The sequence below is a fragment of the Microcaecilia unicolor genome, unplaced genomic scaffold (assembly GCF_901765095.1).
Source record: "Microcaecilia unicolor unplaced genomic scaffold, aMicUni1.1, whole genome shotgun sequence".
NCBI classification, from domain to species: Eukaryota; Metazoa; Chordata; class Amphibia; order Gymnophiona; family Siphonopidae; genus Microcaecilia; species Microcaecilia unicolor.
In genome coordinates this window covers 10,484-35,943 of record NW_021962910.1, presented here as the reverse complement: position 1 = coordinate 35,943, position 25,460 = coordinate 10,484, and the positions used below count along the sequence as shown (strand labels likewise).

The 25,460-nt window shown below is 44.0% G+C and overlaps 1 protein-coding gene across 1 annotated transcript; it reads left to right on the top strand.

Moving 5' to 3' along the window:
* Positions 1–1,297: 1,297 nt before the first annotated feature.
* On the top strand, positions 1,298–24,311 carry LOC115458653 (kynurenine--oxoglutarate transaminase 1-like). Its single transcript, XM_030188488.1, has 4 exons — positions 1,298–1,469; positions 15,530–15,679; positions 15,806–15,892; positions 24,222–24,311. Exons 1-4 carry the CDS (start codon positions 1,350–1,352, stop codon positions 24,309–24,311), a joined length of 447 nt encoding a protein of 148 aa, XP_030044348.1. The 5' UTR covers positions 1,298–1,349.
* Positions 24,312–25,460: the final 1,149 nt, after the last annotated feature.

Here is a 25,460-nt window from a genome sequence, read left to right as displayed (position 1 = left end):
TTTCCAGCATCTGTATTACAAGAATATTTCATGAAGTGTATTTCTCTACTTTGGCCAGCAGGTGGTGCATGTTTATGATTAAAGCTGTTACAGAGAAATGACTGTTCCTTCTTTAGTTTAACACAGAGAAAAAGTTAACCTGCAGTGATGTGGCCAGCTCTGTGCTCTGATTGGCCCAGGAGCTCAAATTCAGCTAGGATGTGCTGGCTTTTTCTCCAGTCTTAGCCAGGGAGAAGAGTGAGAAAGATCTCTTTGCTGAGGCCCTGTGAACAGTTATATGTGATAACCTGGGAGCAGCTATGTGTCCTGAACTCCCCAGGTACTATTTAGATAGTAAACAAATGTTTAGATAGTATTATAATTGATCCATATTTCAGTTACCTGTTATTGTTTGCTGATTGCACCTCTTCTGTTCATTGTTCTAGTTTTTCATGACAATAAACATTTTTATTTTATTGCCTCTACTTGTCTGGACTGACTAAGAATCCTGGTGGTTTGTATGTTGGGTCTGTGAGTGCTTTCTAGGAACTGTGGGACCACTGGGAGTGTGGCCTCAGTAACCTAGAAATCGCTGGGGAACACTTTGAGAGTGGGAGACTCACCCAGAGGCGTTTGGGACCTTGTCGGTGGAAGTAGGGTGCTCGTGTAGAGCACAAGCGGCAGATGCAGACAGACCTCAGCTGTGCTGGGGATAGACTCTCTAAGTGGCCACGGGATAGCCCCAGGCGTGTGGCTAGGTGTTTTGTGACAATGATGATAAAAAAATAATAATTCATCATAGCATTTTTTATAATCATTATATATATATATATATATATATATATATATATATATATATATATATATATATATATATATATATATAATAATAGCAATACATAACAATACAACATAGTTCAATACATAATTAAAATATGTCAACATAAAATACATAAATATATGATCTTACTAGCACACTGAGGCCCAAACCACCAGGGAGGAAAGCCAGTCCATATTCAAAGCCTCCTATGTTAACAGACCTTCATTCCTCCTAATCTTTGTCTCCCACCAGCTAATTGCAATCAATACTAACACCCCCCCCCCCCCAATTGCTGTCTAGAGGAGCAACTCACTCCACATGTGGCGCTTTTAAGAATGACATCTGAGAATAGGGAAGTGCCATTACTTGCCAAAAAGTTGTAAAATAAGGGTTTGATTTGTGTGTGCTGTTTTCTTTATAGGGAAAGGAATAGTTGTTTACCATAGAACTGTGGAGAGATGGGAGGCACAAGGCACATACCCACTCTCTCAACTGGTTCTGCCTTTCTCTCCTCTGCAGGGTGGAATTTGTTAACCTGGCTGCCAAGTACATGACTGTGAATCTGGGCCAAGGTTTCCCAGACTTCTCCCCTCCGCCCTTTGTGAAAGAAGCATTTATCCATGCTGTCAGTGGGGAGCAGCCCATGCTGAACCAGTACACACGGGCCTTTGTGCGTGTTTTCCTTTCTCCTCTTCCTTCCTGTTGCCTTCTGCTGCACCCTCAGAGATGTTTGCTGCTGTATGATTGCATTATTCTAAGTATTATTCCTTCTCAAGGATAAAATTCATGCAGCCTCAGGAAAACCTGCCAGCTACAAAGTGCAGTATATAAGCAATATTCAGTTTCCATAGCGTTTCTCTAGACCGGCACAGATGGGTTATGCACTCCGACCAGCAGATGGAAAATGAGAACAAACTGAGCTATAAGTGAGCTGTGCAGTCCTCAGGAAAACAGTCGGTTCTCAGCAGTTGGAGGAGAGGTAAGCTTGTGCAGTCGCTTACTTGTGGGCCCTGGGATTTCTTTTTTGTCTCGAGTTTTCTTCTTGGGGCTACTGGGTAAGAGAAAACACTCTCTTTATGAAAAAAAAAAAAAAAAAACAACCCCCAGAGAAAATAAAAATTCCAGAGGTAGTTTCGAGTTTTGCTTTCCTCTTGTCTGCCAGCTGGATAGGGGTTGAGACCTGCGGGGAGTCTCTCTCCAGGGGTGTTAAACCTCGGTGGCTGGGTCCCTCTCCCCTCCCCCCACTTGGACTCTGCTGTGGGTACCTGTTGATTTGTGAACCTTAGCTGTCTGGCTCTGTCTTCGGGCAGACCGTCAGTTTGGAGTTCTGTGGGGGCTTCCTTGCTATTTCTTTGTGGCCTGAGTGTCAGTAAAAATAACAAAAAAGACACAAGTGGCACCGGTGATTTACCACGGTGAAGCTGCACGTAAGAAAAAAACAAAGAGAGTAGTAGACTCGAGTTTTTTTTTCCCCCTTCGGAGGTTGTTTTTCTGCTGCCCTGGGCTTCTCCGGGGAGCTGCTGAGTGCCCACGTTTTTTTTTTTTCTTTCTTGGCAGCAATATCTCAGCGCCTTAAGTGGTTTGCCATCGCCAGGGGTGGATGTGGCAAGGCATTGTGGCCTCTATGCAGCTCCGAAGCGCACCGAGTTGGGATATGGGAAGTCTGGGCAGGTGACTCCAGTGTCCAGACTTTCAGTGGGATTATCCTCCTTGGGGGAGCCCGTTGAGGTGGTTGCCTTGTTGCCTCCATTTTGTCCCCCGATGTCTGGCTTTGATCTCCCTCCACGCTTGGAACCCTTTCCTGCCCCGGGGTCTCTGCCCTTTGGGCCAACACCGACAGGTGCTTCAGGGGTTGATTTTTCCCCCAGAATTTGTTTTGGCCATGTACAAGGTCTTTTGCCTGAAGCAGGCTGGGGCTGCTCTGCAGAAGGGAGGTCCTTTTCTTTTCCCCCTTCTAAACGCATTCATGGGGAATGGGAGAAGGAGGAGGAACTCCTGGACTGTGCTTCTCAGGGTTCGGAGACTTTACCTGGCTGGTCTGAGGAGGAGGACCATGAGCAGTCTGTGGGGGACGACTCTTGGCAGGAGGAGCTGCCTTCAGGGGAGGACGCCTTGGTTGTCCACATTTTCCATCGGAAGGAGCTGCAGTAACTGATTTCCCAGGTGTCTTCTGTGCTGCGGATCAAGGAGTCTCCCCTGGAGGCTCCTTGGATGGTGGATAGCCCTTGCTTAAGGGGGTTCACAGATTCTCCCACTCTTTCCCCATGTACCAGGACATTGGGATGTCATCCATGCACACTGGGCTCCTCCTGACACCCCTTTTCGGGTTGCGAAGTCCATGGTTCGCCTTTATCCCATTCCGGAGCAGGCTCGGGAGTCCTTGCGTTCCCCCATGGTGGACGCTGTACTTCTGACTGTCACCAAGAAGAATATGGTGCCTTTGGATGGTGGCTCTGCCCTTAGGGGCCCCCAGGATCATCAACTGAAAGTGCTGCTTAAGTAGGGTTGGCTGCCTTAGCTGTTCAGGTGGCTGTTTTTCGGCTGTTTAGTAGCCAGGACGTGTTTTAATTAGGGCACAGCACATTTTGGACAGAGAATCGGATGATTGACCCATAATGGATCAGGAGGACGCCAAATTGGAGATGGGCGCCTCCTTCTTGTTGGATGTCTTGTGTGATCTTATCCATGCGTCCTCTATGACTCTTGGTATAGCGGCCCAGTGGTCATTGTGATTCTGGGGCTGGTCGGCAGACTTGGTGTCCAAGTCTAAATTGAGCAAGTTTCCCTTCCGAGGCTCTCTATTTTGACGAGGATCTGGATAAGTTGGTCAGAAGTCTAAGGGAGACTAAGGTTCTTCGGCTTCCGGACGATAGGCCTCATCCAGTAGGCAGAGGTATGTCTGGGAAATCTAGGTTTAGGGAGACTCATCGCTATAGGCCAGATAGAAGAGATGGTCCTCAGCGTAGCCATTTATTTCAGAGAGTACAGTACTTTCGGGTGGGCCAGGAGTCCTGACTTTCGGTGGCTGTTTCCGGCAGACCTGCACAACGAAGGTGTCTGGGTCCAGTCCTTGGTTCCCGTAGGGGCAAGGCTGCAGGAATTCTACCAGCAGTGGACCCGGATTACCCCAGATCTGTGGGTGCTCGAGGTGGTTCGCGATGGCTATGCGCAGGAGTTCACCTGCCCCTTGCCGGACGCCTTTGTAGTGTCTCCTTGCAGGGTCCCTTGGAAAGTATAGGCAGTTCGGCAGACCCTGCGTTGGCTGGTGGCCTTAAAGGCAGTGGTTCCCATCCCATCTATTTTGTGGTCCCCAAGAAAGAGGGTTCCTACCGGCCTATTCTGGATCTCAAAGGGGTAAATCACGCTCTTCAGGTCCTTTCCTTTCACATGGAAATCTTGTGTTTTGGTCATTTTAGCGGTGCACCTCGGGGAGTTCGTGTCATCTTTGGATCTGATGGAGGTATACCTTAATATCCCTATTCGCTTGGCTCTTCAGCATTTCCTTCGCTTCGCTGTTTTGGGGAGGCATTATCAATTTTGTGCATTCCCCTTTGGTCTGGCAATGGTTCCCCATACCTTTTCCAAAGTGATGGTGGCAGTGGCAGCTGCTGTGTGCAAAGAGGGCATTTGATACATCCGTATGTGGACAAATGGTTCATCTGAAAAAAGTCTCACCAGGAGAGTGTGTGGGCTACGGCCCAGGTGGTGCACATGCTCCAGTCCTTGGGCTGGGTAGTCAATCTGGATAAGTCATTTTCAGCCGTCCCAGACCTTGGAGTATTTGGGAGTTCATTTTGATACCAGTGCGGGCAGAGTTTTTTTTTCTCCTGGAGGCCAGGATTCGCTAACTTCAGTCGCAGTTCTGGTCTCTCTTGGATTCCCAGTGCTCAAGGGCAAAAGATTACTTGCAAGTGCTTGGCTCCATGGCACCCTCGTTGGAGGTGGTACAATGGGCCAGGGCTCACATGCAGTCCTTGCAGTGAGTACTTCTATCCCACTGGTCTCCCCATTTGCACACCCTGGAGGATCACCTACCTCTACATGGCCTGGTAAGACAGTCTGTGTTGGTGGATGGTGTTGAGTCCTCTCTCAGGAGGCACGAGTCTGGATTCCTCAGAGTGAACTGTGGTGACGACGGACGCAAACCTGTCCGGCTGGGGGGGGTGCATTGTTTTGGAAGAGTGGCTCAAGGGGAGTGGTCTCCTCTAGAGGCAAGTTTGTTAATAAATGTGTTGGAATTGAGAGCTATCCGGCTGGCCCTCCTAGCCTTTCAACCTCATCTGGTCAGAGCGGCGGTACGAGTCATGTCTGACCAATGCCATGACAGTCACTTACGTCAATCAACAGGGAGGCACGAAGAGCTGGTCCATGGCAGGGGAAGCGTCTCTTCTCCTCGTGTGGGCAGAAGTTCATCTGGTAGGTCTCTCCGCAGTTCACACCAGAGTGGACAACGTGCAAGCGGACTTTCTCAAACATCTCCTGGACCCAGGAGAATGGAAGCTCAGTCCAGAGGCCTTCTCTCAGATAGTGGACCACTGGGGCCCTCCCGGTGATGGACCTCATGGTATCCGCCATCAAAACTCAGATTCATCTCTTTTTCAGACAGTGGAAAGACTGTGTCTCGATGCTCTGGTAAAGCATTGGCCTAGCATCAGCCTGCTTTATGTATTTCCCCCTCCCCTTGGCCCTTGATAGGCAGAGTTGTGCTTTGAATTCAGTGTCATCCCAGTCAGGTGGCTTTGATGGTGCCGTATTGGCCACGCAGGCTGTGGTATGGGGACCTCATTTGGTTTCTTGTGGCGGAGCCTTTTCAACTTCCACTGGTGACGGATCTTTTGTCTCGGGTCCAGTGCTCATGTTAGATCTAGCTTGTTCTTATGGCTTGGCTTTTGAGAGGGTGCATTTGTTGAAGAAAGGACTTTCTGCCCCAGTGGTTGCCACTATGCTTCGTTCGAAGAAGCATGCGACTTCTCTCGCCTATATTCGCGTCTGGTGTGGGGACCATTCCATTGTGCCGCTGCAGTTCCCTAGATTCTTAATTTTTTACAGGCTGGACTAGATAAAGGTCTTGTTTTGTCATCCTTGAGGGTGCAGCTGGCAGCTGTGGCCTGCTTTCGGGGCCTGATTCAGGGGCGTCCTTTGGGGGCCCCTTACTGATGCAATTTGTTTCTTTCGGGGCATAGATCTTATTTGTTTTCTGGTTCATAGGCCTGTTCCACCTTGGGATCTTAACCTGGTGCTCGCTCTCATGGAGCCGCATTTTGAGCCCTTGGGTCCTTTATTCTGAAGGATTTGACATTGAAGACGGTTCTTGTGGCCTTGGCTTGGCATTGGCGTGTGTATATGCCTTCCTATGCTTGGCCTGTTACTAAGGGCTAGGCCTAAGGCCTGTACTGTCAGTTTGGTTCTCACATGTTAGCCTACTAACTCAGCATCTTGTGTAACAATCATTTCTTTCTCAGGAGCTGAGAACTGACACTTCATAACATTTGTTTGCAGCTTAGTATGTTTTTCATATAAGGTGGATGTAACCTTGGCAGTTGCTAAGAGACTGAGGACATAGTGAAGCCTACCAGTGTGTTGCATTTGTGGAGAGAGACAGAAAGAGGACACAAGGGTATTCTGACTCTGCACGCAGAACAGATAACCGACTAGCCAATGGCTACCGAATTTGCAGGTGAACTCCCATCAGGAGAGACTGATAGAATACAGGAACAATCCATATATGGTATAAGGCTACCTAATGGTTCTAATTTATGGGAAATCACATGATTTATGAGAAATGTAATTTGCAACAGTATATATGTGATTTCCGGGAGGTGTTAGCTGAGCAGTCTCTTGTCTTTCAGGATGTGCATTACTGACTGACAACCAGCTCCAGGGAAGAGAACTATTGTTTGTATTTTTGGCTCTGTGAGATGCTAATAAAAGGAATTTACTGGCTGTGCCTAACGGAGTCTAAGTTCTCTTTCTTATTTTTCCAGCTGTTGGGGCTATAGTGCTTTCTCTCCCTGTGGGGGCTAAGGGACAGAAATACACATTATGGCGCCCGAACAGGGACTGATTGCCCTGTAATTAGCCTTAATAGCCCTCTAAACTAATCAAGGAAAAGAAAAAAATAAAACAAGATGTCTGAGCTATTTCTGCAGCTGGACTGTGGAAGTTTTGGGTTTTTTTTACTCCGGAGTTGAGTGAAGAGCCTGCAGGGTTGGAGAATCTCACTGCAAAGGGCTAGGTGGTGGCTGTGGTCACTAGCATACAGTGGGGGAAATAAGTATTTGATCCCTTGCTGATTTTGTAAGTTTGCCCACTGACAAAGACATGAGCAGCCCATAATTGAAGGGTAGGTTATTGGTAACAGTGAGAGATAGCACATCACAAATTAAATCCGGAAAATCACATTGTGGAAAGTATATGAATTTATTTGCATTCTGCAGAGGGAAATAAGTATTTAATCCCTCTGGCAAACAAGACCTAATACTTGGTGGCAAAACCCTTGTTGGCAAGCACAGCGGTCAGACGTCTTCTGTAGTTGATGATGAGGTTTGCACACATGTCAGGAGGAATTTTGGTCCACTCCTCTTTGCAGATCATCTCTAAATCATTAAGAGTTCTGGGCTGTCGCTTGGCAACTCGCAGCTTCAGCTCCCTCCATAAGTTTTCAATGGGATTAAGGTCTGGTGACTGGCTAGGCCACTCCATGACCCTAATGTGCTTCTTCCTGAGCCACTCCTTTGTTGCCTTGGCTGTATGTTTTGGGTCATTGTCATGCTGGAAGACCCAGCCACGACCCATTTTTAAGGCCCTAGCGGAGGGAAGGAGGTTGTCACTCAGAATTGTACGGTACATGGCCCCATCCATTCTCCCATTGATGCGGTGAAGTAGTCCTGTGCCCTTAGCAGAGAAACACCCCCAAAACATAACATTTCCACCTCCATGCTTGACAGTGGGGATGGTGTTCTTTGGGTCATAGGCAGCATTTCTCTTCCTCCAAACACGGCGAGTTGAGTTCATGCCAAAGAGCTCAATTTTTGTCTCATCTGACCACAGCACCTTCTCCCAATCACTCTCGGCATCATCCAGGTGTTCACTGGCAAACTTCAGACGGGCCGTCACATGTGCCTTCCGGAGCAGGGGGACCTTGCGGGCACTGCAGGATTGCAATCCGTTATGTCGTAATGTGTTACCAATGGTTTTCGTGGTGACAGTGGTCCCAGCTGCCTTGAGATCATTGACAAGTTCCCCCCTTGTAGTTGTAGGCTGATTTCTAACCTTCCTCATGATCAAGGATACCCCACGAGGTGAGATTTTGCGTGGAGCCCCAGATCTTTGTCGATTGACAGTCATTTTGTACTTCTTCCATTTTCTTACTATGGCACCAACAGTTGTCTCCTTCTCGCCCAGCGTCTTACTGATGGTTTTGTAGCCCATTCCAGCCTTGTGCAGATGTATGATCTTGTCCCTGACATCCTTAGACAGCTCCTTGCTCTTGGCCATTTTGTAGAGGTTAGAGTCTGACTGATTCACTGAGTCTGTGGACAGGTGTCTTTCATACAGGTGACCATTGCCGACAGCTGTCTGTCATGCAGGTAACGAGTTGATTTGGAGCATCTACCTGGTCTGTAGGGGCCAGATCTCTTACTGGTTGGTGGGGGATCAAATACTTATTTCCCTCTGCAGAATGCAAATAAATTCATATACTTTCCACAATGTGATTTTCCGGATTTAATTTGTGATGTGCTATCTCTCACTGTTACCAATAACCTACCCTTCAATTATGGGCTGCTCATGTCTTTGTCAGTGGGCAAACTTACAAAATCAGCAAGGGATCAAATACTTATTTCCCCCACTGTAAGTGCAGGTGAGCTGGGTGTGGATGTGTCGGCTGCACAAGGGGTGCATGTCTGGAATTTTGATAGACGTCTGTAAGTATTATTATTTTTTTAAATGTTGATTTTGAGTTCTCAACTATGGAAATAGATTGTGTCTTTTAAAATAGTGTGCGCCAGTGATTCCTTAGTGCAGAAAGTCCTTGTAAGTAATTGTTAATGTTGGAGCAGGATAACAACTCAGTATCTGTAGTTTGCTTAGGTACTGTTCTTCCCTTGTACTTGGCTATTTGTGAAAGGGTTAACAGCTTGTCACGGCATTTTGTTACTGTTTGCTTTGGAATGCAGTGAGAGAAAAAAAAGTGTGTTGGGGTGGCTTTGCAGACAGCGAGACTTTCTCATTTAGTAGAAAAAAAAGAGGAATTTGTTTTCATAGTTGCAGTCTGTGTTACTTGATTCACTTGCATAAAAGATAGCCGTACTTTTTTTTCTTCCCTAAAGTTCTGGCAGAGGTGGTGCTGTTATTTCAAGCAACGTTTTTTTTTTCTTTCTTCTTTCTGTTGCTGTCTGTCATCACTGTGTGTGTGCGTGAGTGCAGACTGGCCAGTTTTCTATGTGGGTGTTTTCCTTTCAATACACTGTTTTTCCTGCCTTTTAATGCTTTATTTTAGCTGTGCAGCATGATTTAATTGCATTTTGCATTTAAATCCAACTGCTTTCTGTTTCAAGGGCCCTGATCCAGAAAACAGAGGATTATTTAAAATGCAATATAATTTTTAATTTCCAAATTATAGGCTCTTTTTTGCCTGATATTTTTACAGCTCAATTTTATTAGATTGCCTTCACATCTTATCATTAATTCCTCTGAATTCTTTGTGGTATGTTTCTTTGCTAGCTAACAGGCTCATGTCAGCATTATTTTTCCTAGAGAGCCTTTCCTCCAGTTTTTTCAGGAGAAAGTGGTTCTCCAGGCGGTTCCTTCCTTTCTGCCTAAAGTGTTTTCTCTGTTTCATGTCAATCAGCAGGTTTCTTCCCATCTTCGGGGACAGGTATGGCTCGGAGGAGCATAAGTGCTTGCGCTGTTTAGATGTCCGCAGAGCCCTGCTTTGCTATTTGAGGGTGACTCACGAATTTCACCATTTGGATCACCTATTTGTGTTGTGGGGGGGGGGGGAGGGGGGCGTTCACAAAAGGGTGAGGCGTCGTCGAAGGCCACTATTGCCCGTTGGAGGTGGTTGCCTTGGTCTATTTACTTTGGAAACTGCCAATTCCCTCCTTGAAGGCCCATTCTACTCGAGCTTTGGCGGCTTTGTGGATGGAGCATTCATTAGTTTCTCTGATGGAAATTTGTAAGGCTGGATCCTGGTCTTCTCTTCGTTACTTTACGCACCACTATTGCCTCGATGTGTTTGCTCATAAGTACATAAGTAATGCCACACTGGGAAAAGACCAAGGGTCCATCGAGCCCAGCATCCTGTCCACGACAGCGGCCAATCCAGGCCAAGGGCACCTGGCGAGCTTCCCAAACATACAAACATTCTATACATGTTATTCCTGGAATTGTGGATTTTTCCCAAGTCAATTTAGTAGCGGTTTATGGACTTGTTCTTTAGGAAATCGTCTAACCCCTTTTAAAACTCTGCTAAGCTAACCGCCTTCACCACGTTCTCCAGCAACGAATTCCAGAGTTTAATTACGCGTTGGGTGAAGAAACATTTTCTCCGATTTGTTTTAAATTTACTACACTGTAGTTTCATTGCATGCCCCCTAGTCCTAGTATTTTTGGAAAGCGTGAACAGACGCTTCACATCCACCTGTTCCACTCCACTCATTATTTTATATACCTCTATCATGTCTCCCCTCAGCCATCTCTTCTCCAAGCTGAAAAGCCCTAGCCTCCTTAGTGTTGCTCATCAGGATGCGTAGTTTGGAGTCAGGATGCTGACAGCAGGGCTCCATGGGTCCCACTGCTCTGGTACTTCTCATCTATGCAGGTCTAGAGGGACACTATGGAAGGAGCAATTAGATCTTACCTGCTAATTGGTTTTCCTTTAGTCCCTCTAGACTGGCACAGAGTCCTCCCAGTGGACGTTAGTTTCATCGTTTTTTGTTTTTTTTTTTGTAGCTTGCATTCTCGTGAAGTTTTTGTCTGTTCTTTTTTGGGACTCTACAAAAAAAAACACACACACAGGGGAGTGTCAGGATTCAGCGTCGTACCAGCCTTGCAGGCGGTTGGGGTTAATGCATCCTGTTCCTTCTGTTTGGCAGCAGTACTGCAGACAGCCTCGGTCAGGGGATCAAGGTGGCAAAATTCGATAGAGATTTTGATTTCCTTTTGAAGTGTTTTCTCTTTGTTGTTTACTCTTGTGGGCATCTTCTTTTTTTTAGGCCTAGGCTGGTTTCCTGAGGACTGCACAGCCCACTTAAAGGCTTAATTGAAGCTTAGTTTGTTTTCAGTCTCCATCTGCTGGTCAGAGTGCATAACCTATCTGTGCCGGTCTGGAGGGACTAAACGAAAGCCAATTAGCAGGTAAGATCAATTTGCTCCATTTTATATAGGGCCTTAAATCAGGTGGTTTTACGACACATTACTTACACATAGAGATGTAGTGAGACCCTGTCTCGGAGCTTAGGGTTTTGTTTTTTTACTAAGTTGCAGTAATGATTTTAGCTTGTGGTAGAAATCATCTGGCGGTAAACATCGAGACGCCGATATGGGACCTGCTTGCTGCTCTAATAGAACTGGCAATAACATCTGAGGCTGTCGTAGAGGTTGGTATGTACTGTTTCTTTCACATCTTTGGGGGGTGAGAGTGGGGGTCAGTGACCACTGGGGGAGGAAGAGGGGTCAGTGACCACTGGGGGAGGAAGAGGGGGTCATTCGTTTATCCCTCCAGTGGTCATCTGGTCATTTAGGGCACTTTTTGTGGCTTAGTTGTTATTAAAACAGTTACAGCTCAAAATGTCTTAGTTTTAGTCCTGGACGTTTTTTGTTTTGTTCCATTATATGGCAGAAAAACGTCCAAGTCTTAGGAATGCCCAGATTCCACCCGTAACATGCCCCCTTGAGATTTAGATGCACTGCAGACGAACAGCATAGAAAAGACTGGAAAATGGGTTTCAAAAATACCGATTTTGGATGTTTTGGCAAGAAAAATATCCATCTACTGGTTTATGCCACTTTTTGCATTTATGTATGTTTGTTAGTTTCAAATAAGAAAAAAAAGCATGGCAAAATGCACAACATTTAACAGAGACATCATCATACCCCCACCCAACCTCCCTTCCCCCACTTGCAAAAGCTTTCACTAATGAACCACCCCTGTTGGGCTCATTTTTGAACGAGAAGGATGCCCATCTTTCAACATAAATCAGAAGATGGACGTCCTTCTCCCAGGGTCGTCCAAATCGGTTTAATCGAAAGCCGATTTTGGATGTCCCCAACTGCACTCCGTCATAGGGATGGCCAAAGTTCAAGGGGGCGTGTTGGAGGCTTAGCAAAGGCGGGACTTGGGCGTGCCTAACACTTGAACGTCCTTGACCCATAATCGAAAAAAAAACAAGGACGTCCCTGATAAACACTTGGACGTTTTCACCTGGACCTGTTTTTATTACGACTAAGGCACAAAAAGGTGCCCGAACTGAACAGATGACCAACGGAGAGAATCGGGGATGACCTCTTTTTACTCCCCCAGTGGTCCCACCCTCAAAAAACATCTTTAAAAATATTTCGTGTCAGCCTCAGATGTCATACCCATGTCCATGACAGCACTATGCAGGTCCATGGAACAGTTTTAGTGGGTGAGTGCACTTCAGACCGGCGGACCCATATCCATCCCCCCCTACCTGTTACGTTTGTAGAGGAAACAGCGAGCCCTCCAAAACTCTGTACACGAAAAACAAATTACAGACTAATACCCCTGATATTATGATTTAGTTGAATGGTTCCTGATGAAGCCCTGCTGTGGGTGAAACAAATCCAGCCCTGTTGAAAGAGAGAGAAAATCAGCAGTTATGCTGTGGGGTAGTCAAGCCAGCATTTATTGAGCTAAGTGAAAGTAGACCATGCTGTTGCTTGAAATGTTTTTGACTCAGTTATTTTAAGAATAATGTTTAAGTATTGGCAGTTTAAATGAAATAAACAGGGAATATATACCCCATGAAAAAATCAGATCACGGACACAAAATCTTTCTTAGATAATAGTGTCTTGTTGGTCAGACCTTGGCAGGAGCCTTGGTTTCTGAGGGTATTTCCCATTTTTGTTATATTCATTCTACACAACCTGTTGGATTGTATTGGGCTGTTATTCAGTCTTTATTGTATTAGATTCTGAAAACTCCCCTGGGTAATGACGTAATAGAGTACAGTGTAACAGTGGGATTTGAACCAGCCACCTCTGTATTACAAGCCCAGTGATGTAACCACTTGGCCACAGCTATAGAGTACAGTGTAATTACTTAATTGTGAATAAGCAAACTAGTCAGCTGGAGTAAGAAGATAAGTAGTTTTTTTTAATGCCACTTTTTAAATGTTTTTTTTCTCTTTTGAAAATGAGCCCCAAAGTGACATATTCAAGTAGAATTTGAACCTAGATCTCCTGGTTTCCAGTTAATGATTCTAATTAGTAAGCAGTGGACATCAGATGACGCCAAGGAATTGCCACAGTTTTCATGCCTTTCATCTAAAGGTCACCAAATCCAGCTTAGGCCACAGCATGTGTGAAAAGTGATAACGGTCTTAGACCAGTTAAAGGACTACAGCAGAAGCACTCACATTATGGCTCCTGTCAGATTCCTATGAATCTGAATTATGCACATTTCATTGCTGACACAACTAGGACATGAGAGAAATTACTAGATCTTCCACTGATTGTGCCAAAGGATATTTCCCACATATACTTGACCTGAGAATCTGGAGAAAGGGCTTTTTTTTTTTTTTTTCATTTCCTGCTAGAAAAGAAACAAGATGTAAATAATAAATAAGTTAACCTCAGCAAACCAGCAAGGAACTTACAAGGAAAATTTAGGCAAGTTTTTTTTTCCCACTTACTGAGCCAGTGTTAGGCAGGTCCAGCCATGGCAAATTCCACAGGAGCCCCCAAACCTGCCTGTAGCTGAATTAGGCATAGCCTCTAGCGTCTGATATCAGCCTTGTCCACTTGAGTCATTATTAAGGGCAATAATTAGTGTGTGGACTGCAAACTCATTTGAACTGATGCACACAGTGTAGACTTACAGTACATGCACATTTAATGCCTGCATCAAAGCAGTCTTGTGAATACACTGTACCTGTGGAGGTTTGATTTTATGATTTTTGCTTGTGATTTCCCTCCCCACCTGTCCTCACCCAGTTTGTCTGCAGGTATATATTTTTTTTCCTACAGAAAGAGGAGGCCAGTAATCAGTCTGCCAGTTTACGCGTGTAAGTTTCTTTGATTATTGGCCCTTATATAATTAGGGCAATAGATAAGCTAATCCAGTACTAGTTCTTATCCCATTGGATGCCTGCTGATACAGTTTGATTCTATATATATTTTTTGACCTGGCAGGTTTCCTCCTCTATTTCCCAAGTCCAGTTGGAACCAGTACTGGGATCTGTCATCAAGAAGTCCCGACTGATAACCGCCTAGTGATGGTTTTATTTTTTCCCATGTCATATCTACCACTCTTACAACGATTCGACTCACCACAGTGATGGTCTTCAGCCCCTCCCTCCTCCCCCCAACCATGCAGTTATGGGTCATTGAATCCAGCCACTAGCAATAATCATGATTTTCTCTCATCTGGGGGGCTATGAGTACTGCCTCTGCAGTTCCCCAGTGTAGAAATATGCTGTCCCTTGCTCGCAGTGAAATACAGGCCAATGGCTCAGGCTAAGAGCTAGGCCTCTTAAAATCAAAGATCATCTCTGACAGAAAATACATTTCACGGCAGCAAATGCTGAAGTGAGTTCTCAGAGAGCTGACAAGGGAGGGGGAATTTGCTCTTGTCAACAATGATGGGACTGGCACCTGCGAGAAGTCATGAGCGAAGATGTTTTGGCTAATGGAAGATAGCAGTGGGTCAGATGCAAGTAGGATGAGAACATCTGGGGGGTGGGGGCTAGAGGAAGGTTTGGGAACGTGAAGTCATTCTTATCAACTGATACGGGCCAAAGAGTTCTGGTGAGAAAGCTAGGGTCCATTAGAATGAATAGAGTCAGAAGGGTATAAAAAGGGCAGTCTGAAGGGTATCGGGGGAGAAGGCTGGAGAGAGAGGACATGTCGTGAAGTGCTGTTCTACTATGTGAATGCCTGGTTGCCTATACTGCCTTTGGGTAAGATACTGATGCTAATAAACTATATTATTGTATCTACTGACTATTGGGCTTCTTTCTAATTATGGAGCTTGCTACTGCCCAGACCGTGTAAACCAGTCATGAGCAGATACAAGGTGAGAGTAACTAAGTATTTAGAGGGAACATGCAATCCTTTTCAGGATAGTAGAAAGCCCATGGCTTCCGCTGCCCAAACCGTTCTGGCAGACCCAATTATATTCACCAGCCAACCTGGAGAGCAGAATGCTTGATGCAGGGACTGAACCAGGCATCTTCCTTATTGCAGTGCACAGGACTTGCCACCTGACCCATTGGATCAGCCCCTCCCGACTGAGTTCCTTAAGAAAAGCAGGGCTCCATCTTCAGGCATGCTGTGGGGTGAAACCAGGACTGTTTCATCTTATTCCTCTGGACATGGAACTACATGTTCACTGTGTTTATAATGAATGAGACTTGCTTGTGTGCTTCTTCAGCTGGTGCTGTTGATTCTGCAGTAATCTGTGCATCTCCTGTCTTTCGTGACACCTGCACCTGCCTGATTTCCGCCCTATCATCTCCTTTCACTGTCATATTTTCTGTCTACAGGGACACCCCCCTCTAGTAAAGATTTTGGCTGAGTTTTATGGGAAACTTCTTGGACAGGACCTGGACCCTTACTGCAATGTGCTGGTGACGGTGGGAGCCTATGAAGCACTCTTCTGTGCTTTTCAGGCCCTAGTGGATGAGGGTGATGAGGTACTGCAGCTTATCTGTAAAAGGGTATTATTTGGAGTGCATTCTAAGAGCAACAGACCTTTTGGCATGGGTTCTTCACGTCTGCTACTGGCTTGCTTGATTGTTGGATCCTCTTGTTTTTCTTAGGTTATCCTCATTGAGCCCTTTTTTGACTGCTATGAGCCAATGGTTAAAATGGCTGGAGGAACAGCTGTCTTCATACCACTACGTCCGGTGAGTAGAATGGGCTCATTGCATTACAAAGACTGAAGACCTGCCCTATAACAAATAGGGATAGGTCTGTCCTATATAAAAAGAGAAATGCTCTTCATACCTTAATGATGTTGGAGGCTTGTGATGCCTATCTTACACTCAAACATAAACGATATTGGTCTATTTGGGAGTCATACAAGTCCCCTTCCCTCTCAAGGTCGTAGCTTTGTTCTCAGTGATTTACAGTTGTGAATGAAAGATCTTTTGGCTCCTTTCTATTGTGGATTATTTTATATTTTATGTGTTGGGGGAGGGAGGGTGATTTTCAGCATACTCCATTTGTTCTAGATAGCTATAAGAATCAAAGCTCTCTACTTAGATTTGTATCTTGTACATGTGAGAGCTTGTAATCATATTATGTTGTATATTTTCTTCATTGCTTATTTATATATTTATATACTTTAACAGAAGATTTCAAAATTAACAAGGGAAATGTGAGCTCCTGTTGTAAAGTCAGGAGTTATTTCTCCTGATAGAAGGGTATAAGATATGCCATGCTGAGTCAGCGTCCCGTAAATTGATTTGTTCCAATTAAGCCAAGGTAGCTGTTGCAGGATTGAAACTATTTGGGGCATACCCAAAGGGATCTGGGTCCCTCCTTTTGGCATTTGGGAAAAAAGCAAAAAAATAAACAAATAAAGGAGTGAATCACTGTACGTTTAGCAGAGAACTGCAGGAAGAGAGTAAATGTGGGCAGAAGAGCCTTCCTGGTAAGTTGGTGTTTTCTATTACCTTCCTATTGTCCTTCCTGAGGGAGCCCGGGTTGGTGTTTTACTTCTTCAGCCTTTAGCCTTGAACGGGTAGATGTGAAGCTTTCCAAAAATACTAGGACTAGGGGGCATGCGATGAAGCTACAATGTAGTAAATTTAAAACGAATCGGAGAAAATGTTTCTTCACTCAACGTGTAATTAAACTCTGGAATTCGTTGCCAGAGAATGTGGTAAAGGCGGTTAGCTTAGCGGAGTTTAAAAAAAGGTTTGGACGGCTTCCTAAAGGAAAAGTCCATAGACCGTTGTTAAATGGACTTGGGGAAAATCCACTATTTCTGGGATAAGCAGTATAAAATGTTTTGTACTTTTTTGGGATCTTGCCAGGTATTTGTGATCTGGATTGGCCACTGTTGGAAACAGGATGCTGGGCTTGATGGACCTTTGGTCTTTCCCAGTATGGCAATACTTATGTAACCTTCTAATTTTGCTTCTAACCTTTTTGCTAGATCATAGATTGACACAACATGTTACTGCTCCCACTCATCATGGAGGGTACATAATAGATCTTTTCATATCTATCCCGACTTGCACACACTCCATCTATGTGAATTCCATTCTTACAGTGCCATGGTCAGACCATTCTCTCATTCATTTCACGCTTTCTTTAAACACACCACACTTACTCTTGCAATGACGTAAGAAGTATAATCCATGGTTCACACAGGATTTACATTCACACAAAAGACAACTTCGCCAAACAGAAAATGGCGTAGCCATCCATCCAGTATTCATCTTTCTATTTTTAAACATACAGCACATTCATATAAAACAGCTGTACAAACGGCCAAGAAGAAATATTTTACCACCAAAATTACTAAGGCATCCAATACTTCTATTTTTTACAAAACCCTGAAAGCACTAACCACTTATCGACTCAGTTCCACTGCCACTGAACAAAAATCAACTGCTCAGTCGTTATCACTACATTTCACCAATAAAATAGATACTCTTCGCAGCAGCTTTCCAGTAGGAATGACAACTCACCGATCCCTACCCACATCCCCAAGTTTGCATCTCTCATCTATTTCTTGCAGTACGATGACCCAATTTACCCAACCTTCTCCTGTAGAGCTTAAAAGAATAATTACACAAATTAATACTACAACATCACTGAATGAATGGAAGGAAGGAATCCAAGGAACATTTAAGAATGCTAGATGGAATGGGGTCATTTGGTGGTGATGTGGTATTAATTTGTGTAATGATTCTTTAAGCTCTGCAGGAGAAGCTCTGCCTCAGCCTATCTATAGGCACAGTCTCAGACTACTGGAAATCAGCCATTCAACTTCCAAAAATCAAAGATCCATCTGCCTCTTCTATGGATCCTAATAACCATCGTCCAATTTCTAACCTTCCCTTCACTGCTAAGATTCTCGAATTTGTAGTACACACACAATTGGTCAATTTCATTACTAAAACAGAAGTTTTGCATCCTAACCAAACTGCTTTCCGTCGCCATCACAGTATTGAGACAACTCTATTAGGAATTACATCCTTTTATATATAATTTTTTAGGTGAAACCAAATCCATCCTATTTTTTTTTTATATCTTTATTAACACCAGTAGCACCATGTAAAGCACCATACTAGTACAAATAATAGCTATGCTGTCAAGAACAACCCAATCAACAATGAGAGAAAAATATAACAAAAAAAGTGTGTGTGTGGGGGGGGGGGGGGGGGGGGGCGAATAACTACCAGAACACATCTGCCCTCCGGATCTTGATAAAGGCTAGCCTCTTATGGAGCAAAAATGGCTGTACCCCTCTGCCTTTTTTAAATGCAGAGTAGTAGAGGTCGCCTACCCCAATCTCTCTTAAGCTTCAGGTGTTCTGAGGCATTCAGATACGTTTACTGCAGCAAAGCAATGTCCACATGATCCCTCGTAAGGGATTGCATTATACGGGTTCTCTTTACAGGGGAACGAATGCCATCCACATTCAAAATAATAATTTTCAGCTTATGTGACACAAGTAATACACACCAAAGCAATCCAGTCCAAAGCACCAATATCATAAAAACAAGCAGTCGAGTGGACATCCCAGCTAAACACACCCGAAAAGTGTGTGCCACCCTCAATACGCATCTGAGTATGAGTGAAGCCCGTCTGCCTGGTAAGGCCCCCTACCCCCCTCCTCACCCCTGCAACCTCCACCCCTCAAACAAATCATACACACTCTAGCGCAACCAGAAACCAACAAACAAATTGCATACACACTCCACATTCATTCTATACCCACCCAAACCTCACAAAATTGATATCGTCCCCTCCTCCCCCACCCCCCCCCCCCCAAACCCACAAAAGCAGTAGTTTATGCAAAAGAAAAACATTGAAACTTGCTGCAAAGAGGCAAAGTGCTCAAAAGTACAATAAAACATGCATTCAACAGGCACTAATAGAGATTTCGATGAACGAAGCTTGGTCTTCAAATCCCAATGTGAAGTCGGCCTACTCATAAGGTCACAGAAAGCCCAAACAGAAGCTGTCAACAGGAGTGCGCCATAGATGTATACTGGTGAAGGCTCCCCGGATCCAGGTGAGGGGGACGTACTAACCCCAAGGAGACCACCCAGACTTTGGCAAAGGCTTGACCACACAGAATTCTCAAGCAGGGTGTTCATCCAAAAAAGCTTTCATGGCCTCTGGGGATTCCAACGTGAAAGATTTATTATCAGGATTGATCCAAACCTTCGCAGGTTATTGTAGAGCGAAGCATATGCCCCTCTGGAATAACTGTGTACAATAAGGGGACAGCAGCCTACACTGCTTACTGACTTTGGCGGAAAAGTCTTGGAACATCAGTAGCTGAGAACCTTTAAAAGATACCACCCGCTTAGCTTTGTAGCGTTTCAGCAACTGGGCCTTCTCTGCAAAGTTAAAAATTTGGGCGATAACTGGCCTGGGCTTAATCCGATCCTCCTTGAAGACACTAATGTGATTGCACCCACTCTGCTTTCAAGTGTGGCCCATCCAGCTCCAAGCCCAGTTCCTGGGGCAGCCAAAGTTCTACCAAATCCCACAGTTCTTTATCCTTCACCGACTCAGGCACCCCAATTAAGCGGATGTTATTGCTTCGTCCCTGGTTCTCTTGCTCCTCTACCTGGTCCCCGAGGGCCTTGCAATGCTTTTCCAACTCCAGGACCCGGCCGACAGTTTCCTGCGTATGATCCTGTTGGTGAGAAGTCTGATCCTCCGCTTGCTGCAGACGACTCGCCTGGGCATCCACACTACTATTTAACATCTTCGATTGCCGCATGCAGCCAAGCGTCAAGGATTCCGACATATGTCATCTCTTTGATAGCCGCTTCCAGGAGCTCCACGACCAGAGTGGGCCCAGGAATGGGAGACACCATCGATTCTGCCGCCATCTTGAAGTTAGAGCGCTCCTTCTGCAGTCTCAGCATTTTGCTTGGCATTCCACCGATCTCCACCAGCCAATCTCCAACAGAGCCCCTGCAAGGAAGGCTAGATGGTATGAGAGAGACTCTTATAGTACAAAATAGAAAAGTATTGTTAATGCAGCAAACTGAATGTAGCAGATTTATAGGGGATAATAGAGGAGAGCAGATGCGAGGCGCCCGTTCAGGAAGTAGCCATCACATGACCCCCTCCCCTATCCTACTTCTATCCCTTGATCTCTCTGCAGCTTTTGACCTTGTAGATCACCAAATTCTTTTGCTCAGTCTTCGATCTATTGGGATCTCAGGTACAGTGCTAGATTGGTTTATCTCATGCTTGCAAAATCGTCACTATACAGTATTGCATGAAAACTCTCTTTCTAACCTTTTCAGTCCTACTTCAGGAGTACCACAAGGGTCTATTTTATCCCCAACACTATTCCACATTTTTTTGGCTCCTCTTTTGATGCTTATTCAATCCCTTGACATGACTGCATTCGTATACGCTGATGACATTCAGGTGCTTGTTCCTCTTGACACCGGCTCAACGACTGAAATTTCCGCTGTCAACCATAAAATTGTTCATATCACTGACTGGCTTACACAACACAAATTAGCTCTTAACCCGATTAAATCCCAAACCATACTTTTTTCAATCTAAACATGGGCCTACTTTACCTACACCGATTCTTCTAATTAATATTTCCGTACCCCAGGTCGAAACCATCCACATTCTTGGAATACTTATAGACTAGAAATTATCATTCGGTCCACAAATCTCTCAGATCATTAGACGTTGCTTCTTCAAGAGGTGATTAATTTGCTCTATACGTACTCTAATTCTCCCAACTGCACTGAATATACTGATTCATTCATTAGTCGTTTCTCAAATCGATTACTGTAACTCCCTTTAAAAAGCCCTCGAGTCAAAAACATCTTCCACCTTCAGAACGTTCAGAACACTGCTATTCAACTAATCATCAATTCACTTAAATATGACCACGTTACTCCATATCTTAAGGAAGCCCACTGGCGTCCAGTAAACCACTGTATTACCTATAAACTTTTACTACTTGTCTTCAAAACATTACAGACAGAACAACCCCTTTATCTCTTCCGCCACCTTGTTCCTTACTGCCTGGCTCAAACTCTAAGATCAGCACAACAAAACTAATTAGTCATCCCAAACTATCGAGGGCACAAAAGACACAGTATTTTCAGTTTACAAGGCTCCCAACTTTGAAACACTCTTTCAGCTTCCCTTCGCTTACAAACATCGCTTGAGAAATTTAAGAAAGACTTATCTGTTCAATAATGTATACCATTAAACATCTTTCAGATGGCACCTTGGAAAACTCTCAAAGATACAATGTATTTTTCCTCATGTTTTTACCTCCCCCCCCCCCCCCATCTGTCCTATTTAATATTGTAGTTCTACCACCTCTCCTTCAAGTCATGTCTAACTATCTACCTTTTTACTATTTTTGCTTCTTGCTTTTCTCTCCTTATCTTAGATTGTAAGCCACCCAGAAGGTCTCCCATTGGGCGGGATAGTAAATAACTAATATACTTGAAACTTGATAAACTTGAAACTTAATTGCTACTGTCTGCTCTTTGTGTTTTTTTGTTTCTGGCAGCTGCCTTTGGTGGCGAGTCTCCCACTTGATGGCAGTGGCTGTGAAGTGTTGCTTCCATTGTAGTTTGCTATAGGGGGCTTTGGGACAATGCTCCACTTGATGCATGGTTGCCATGTCACCTCAGTCGAGACAAGGAGATAACTTCCTGCAATTGTTAGGAGTGCTGGAGAGAAAGTCTCTGATGCTCAGGTTGCTAGCACTTTAGCTTCATTTTCAGCCTGTGGTGTCTTCATAGAAACTAAAGTAATGGTGGCCATTTTGTCACCCCATGCAGATGATCATAAGAACATAAGTGTTGCCATACTGGGACAGACCGGAGGTCCATCAAGCCCAGTGTCCTGTTTCCAACAGTGGCCAATCCTGGTCACAACTACCTGGCAAGATCCAAAAAGAGCAAAACAGATTTTATGTTGCTTATCCTAGAAATAAGCAGTAGATTTTCTCAAGCCCATCTTTTAGGAAAGTATCAAAACCTTTTTTAAACCCTGCTAAGCTAACTGCTTTTAACACATTCTCTGGCAATGAATTCCAGAGTTTAATAGCACATTATGTGTAGAAATATTTTTTTCTCCGGTTTGTTTTAAATTTTACTGCTTAGTAGCTTCATTATGCGTCTCCCCTAGTTCTAGTCTTTTTGGAAAGAGTAAACATGCAATTCATGTCTACCTGTTCCACTCCACTCAGTATTTTATAGATATTTATATCATATCTCCCCTCAGCTGTCTGTTCTCCAAGCTGAAGAGCCTTAGCATCTTTAGCCTTTCCTCATAGGGAAGTTGTCCCATCCACTTTATCATTTTCATCGTCCTTCTCTGTACCTTTTCTAATTCCGCTATATCCCTTTTGAGATGCGCTGATCAAAATTGCACACATTATTTGAGGTGCAGTCGCACCATGGAGTGATTCAAAGTCATTATAACATTCTCATTTTTGTTTTCCATTTCTTTCCTAATAATTCTTGCTTACTTAGCTGCCGCTGCTCAGTGAGCAGAGGATTTCAGTGTATCATTGATTGCACCTAGATCTTTTTCCTGGGCAGTGACTCCTAATGTGGAACCTTGCATCACATATCTGTAGTTTGGGTTCCTCTCTACCACATGCATCACTTTGCACTTGCTCACATTAAACGTCATCTGCTATTTGTTTGCCCAGTCTCCTAGTCTCGTAATGTCCTCTTACAATTTAACTACTTTAAATTTGCTGATGACACAAAATTATTCAATTCCCTTACTATTTATTCCCATCTCTTGATCCTTTATAAATATGTTAAAAAGCAGCAGTCGCACACAGACCTCTGTGAAACCCCATTATCTACCCTTCTTCATTGAGAATACTGACCATTTCACCCTACTCTGTTTTCTATCTTTTAACCAGTTTTTAATCCACAATAGTCCACTACCTCCTATCCCATGACTCTCCAATTTCGTCTGAAGTCTTTCATGAGGTACTTTGTCAAATGCCTTTTGAAAATCCAGATACACCGTATCAACTGGCTCATCTTTATCCACAAATGTAGTAGATTGGGTGAGACAAGATTTTCCCTTGACTAAATTAATTTTGGCTTTGTCTCATTAATCCATGCCTGTGTATATGCTTTAATTTTGTTTTTTATAATAGTCTCTACTATTTTGCCCAGCACCAACGTCAGGCTCACCAGTTTATAATTTCTCAGATCTCCTCTGAGAACCCTTTGTAAAAATTGGCGTTACATTGGCCACCCTCTAATCTTCCTGTATCATGCTACATTTTAAAGATAAAATATGTATTATTAATAATAGCTCTGCAAGTTAATTGTTGTCATTTCTATCAGTACTCTTGGATGTATACCATCCAATCCAGTACAGAAGACTGGAAAGGCTCCAACTGAATCAGATTGTAACGCGCTCTGATCTACTACTTAAAAGGTGTAAGCTAAATCTTGTTTTCGGGCTGCTGTCTGTATCTTAGAATTGTTGAGTTGTTGTTTAAAATTGCTAAGTAAATAGGGATGCTTACACTGATAAAGTCCCTTAAGTTTTTTTTTTTTGTTATGTTTTGTATTTGTTTGTGCAAAGGAACTACATTTAATCTATTGGTAAGATCAGGGGTACCCACATGATGAACATTTCAAATTTAACTCTTGTGAAAAAAATGTCTTCTCTTCCTTCCTAACTATGGCAACAAATTAAGCATCAAAGACAGTGCCTGGGTTGGAGTTTTAAGGGGGTAGGAAACAAACACATTCTTTTACAACTAAGCTGCTTTCTACCTTGTACACAAAATTATCAGTTTAACCTACATTCACCCTTCTACCCAAGATTTAAGACATAATTTTTCCAGCAAGCCAACACTCACAAGTGCAGATTCCTCACCAGCAAAGACGGGTCCTGTCTCAGCACCCCTCCTATGCTCCTGGGGTGTATCTGAATGCTGCTTTGTAGATGCTAAGTCAGATATAGGAGAAAGAGAGATATGATATATTGTTCTCATTCTGCCTGTTCCAGAAGGGAAATCCATTATTTAGTGGAAACTGGCAGTTGGACCCATCAGAACTGGAAGACAAAGTCACTGCTCGAACCAAGCTATCGTGGTGAATTCACCCAACAACCCTTTGGGCAAGGTAAGAACTCTGGGAGTAGGTGCAAGTATTTTGACATAATCATGAGTGGGCTGATCATAAATCAGGCTTAAGACCCTCCCTTCCTGCTATCTGCCTTCCCTCTTCCTGTCAATGTTAAACACAGTCTATTTCTGTGAAAGTGGTCTAGCTACATCTGCTCCACTTTTTTGGCAGGTGAAGCAGCATTTCTCTATGGACAAGTAGGATGAGTCAGCCACACAATAGTGATGCCATCCAACAGAGCAAGGAATGGATTTGCTCTCCTAGAGCTCATAAAAACAAACTGTTAAAAGGTTCCTTCTGCTCTAAACTAAAACAACAAAAAAAACTTTTACCCTTCTTACCCTACAAGAGAGGGCAAAAAGGGAGACGGGAAATAATAGCTGTAAAAGCTAAGAGAAACTGATAAAGTAATTAGGAGGGATGTAAATTTAAAAAAAAAACACATTATGGTAAAATGGGGAAGGGGAGAAGACTTTGGTGCTCATTTTCGAAGCAGATCAATGTTTTGTTTTTTTTTTACCGCTTTGAGATGTAAAAAGGTGCCCTGATGGTTGAACAGCTGACCACTAGAGGGATGAAGGCATGACTCTTCCTTCATCTTCCAGTAGTTACTGACCCCCCCTCCCATGCCCCTAAGAATTGAAAGTGACAATGGATACCAGGCTTTATGACAGCTTCAGGTATTATGGCCATTCCTAACAGAGCAGCAAGCAAATATAAGGAGTCTGTGCAGTGGACTTTGAACAACATGACCCAGGTGTAAATCTCACTTTAACTCTTTCATTTCTGTACAAATATGTGAGCCCTCCTGGAACATAGAAATACCTACTGTACCTGAATTTATGTAACTCCTGCAAGCATTATGGCTATTGTAGTGGTTTACCTTTAGGTTCTTTTTTTTTAATCTGTTCCAGGAGAGCTCACAATAATATATCTGGATCCCATTTGTTTAAAGTCCATTGCACTGACCATTAGGCCTCTTCTCTGCTCTGCAGGTATGTCCGTGTGGCCATTTTTGTACAAATGATGCCAAACAGATGTTTTTGTGCCTGCTTTTTTGGCGTTCATATTTTGGACGTTTCATTTTGGAAAATGGCTGTTCGTTTTGGATGTTTTCAGC

Bases quoted from the DNA above. Each gene is read 5' to 3' on its own strand.
- LOC115458653 (XM_030188488.1), top strand. From the start codon at position 1,350: ATGACTGTGAATCTGGGCCAAGGTTTCCCAGACTTCTCCCCTCCGCCC. The intron at 1,470-15,529 runs GTGCGTGTTTTC...TTCTGTCTACAG, and splicing joins ACCAGTACACACGGGCCTTT to GGACACCCCCCTCTAGTAAA. The intron at 15,680-15,805 runs GTACTGCAGCTT...TGTTTTTCTTAG, and splicing joins TAGTGGATGAGGGTGATGAG to GTTATCCTCATTGAGCCCTT.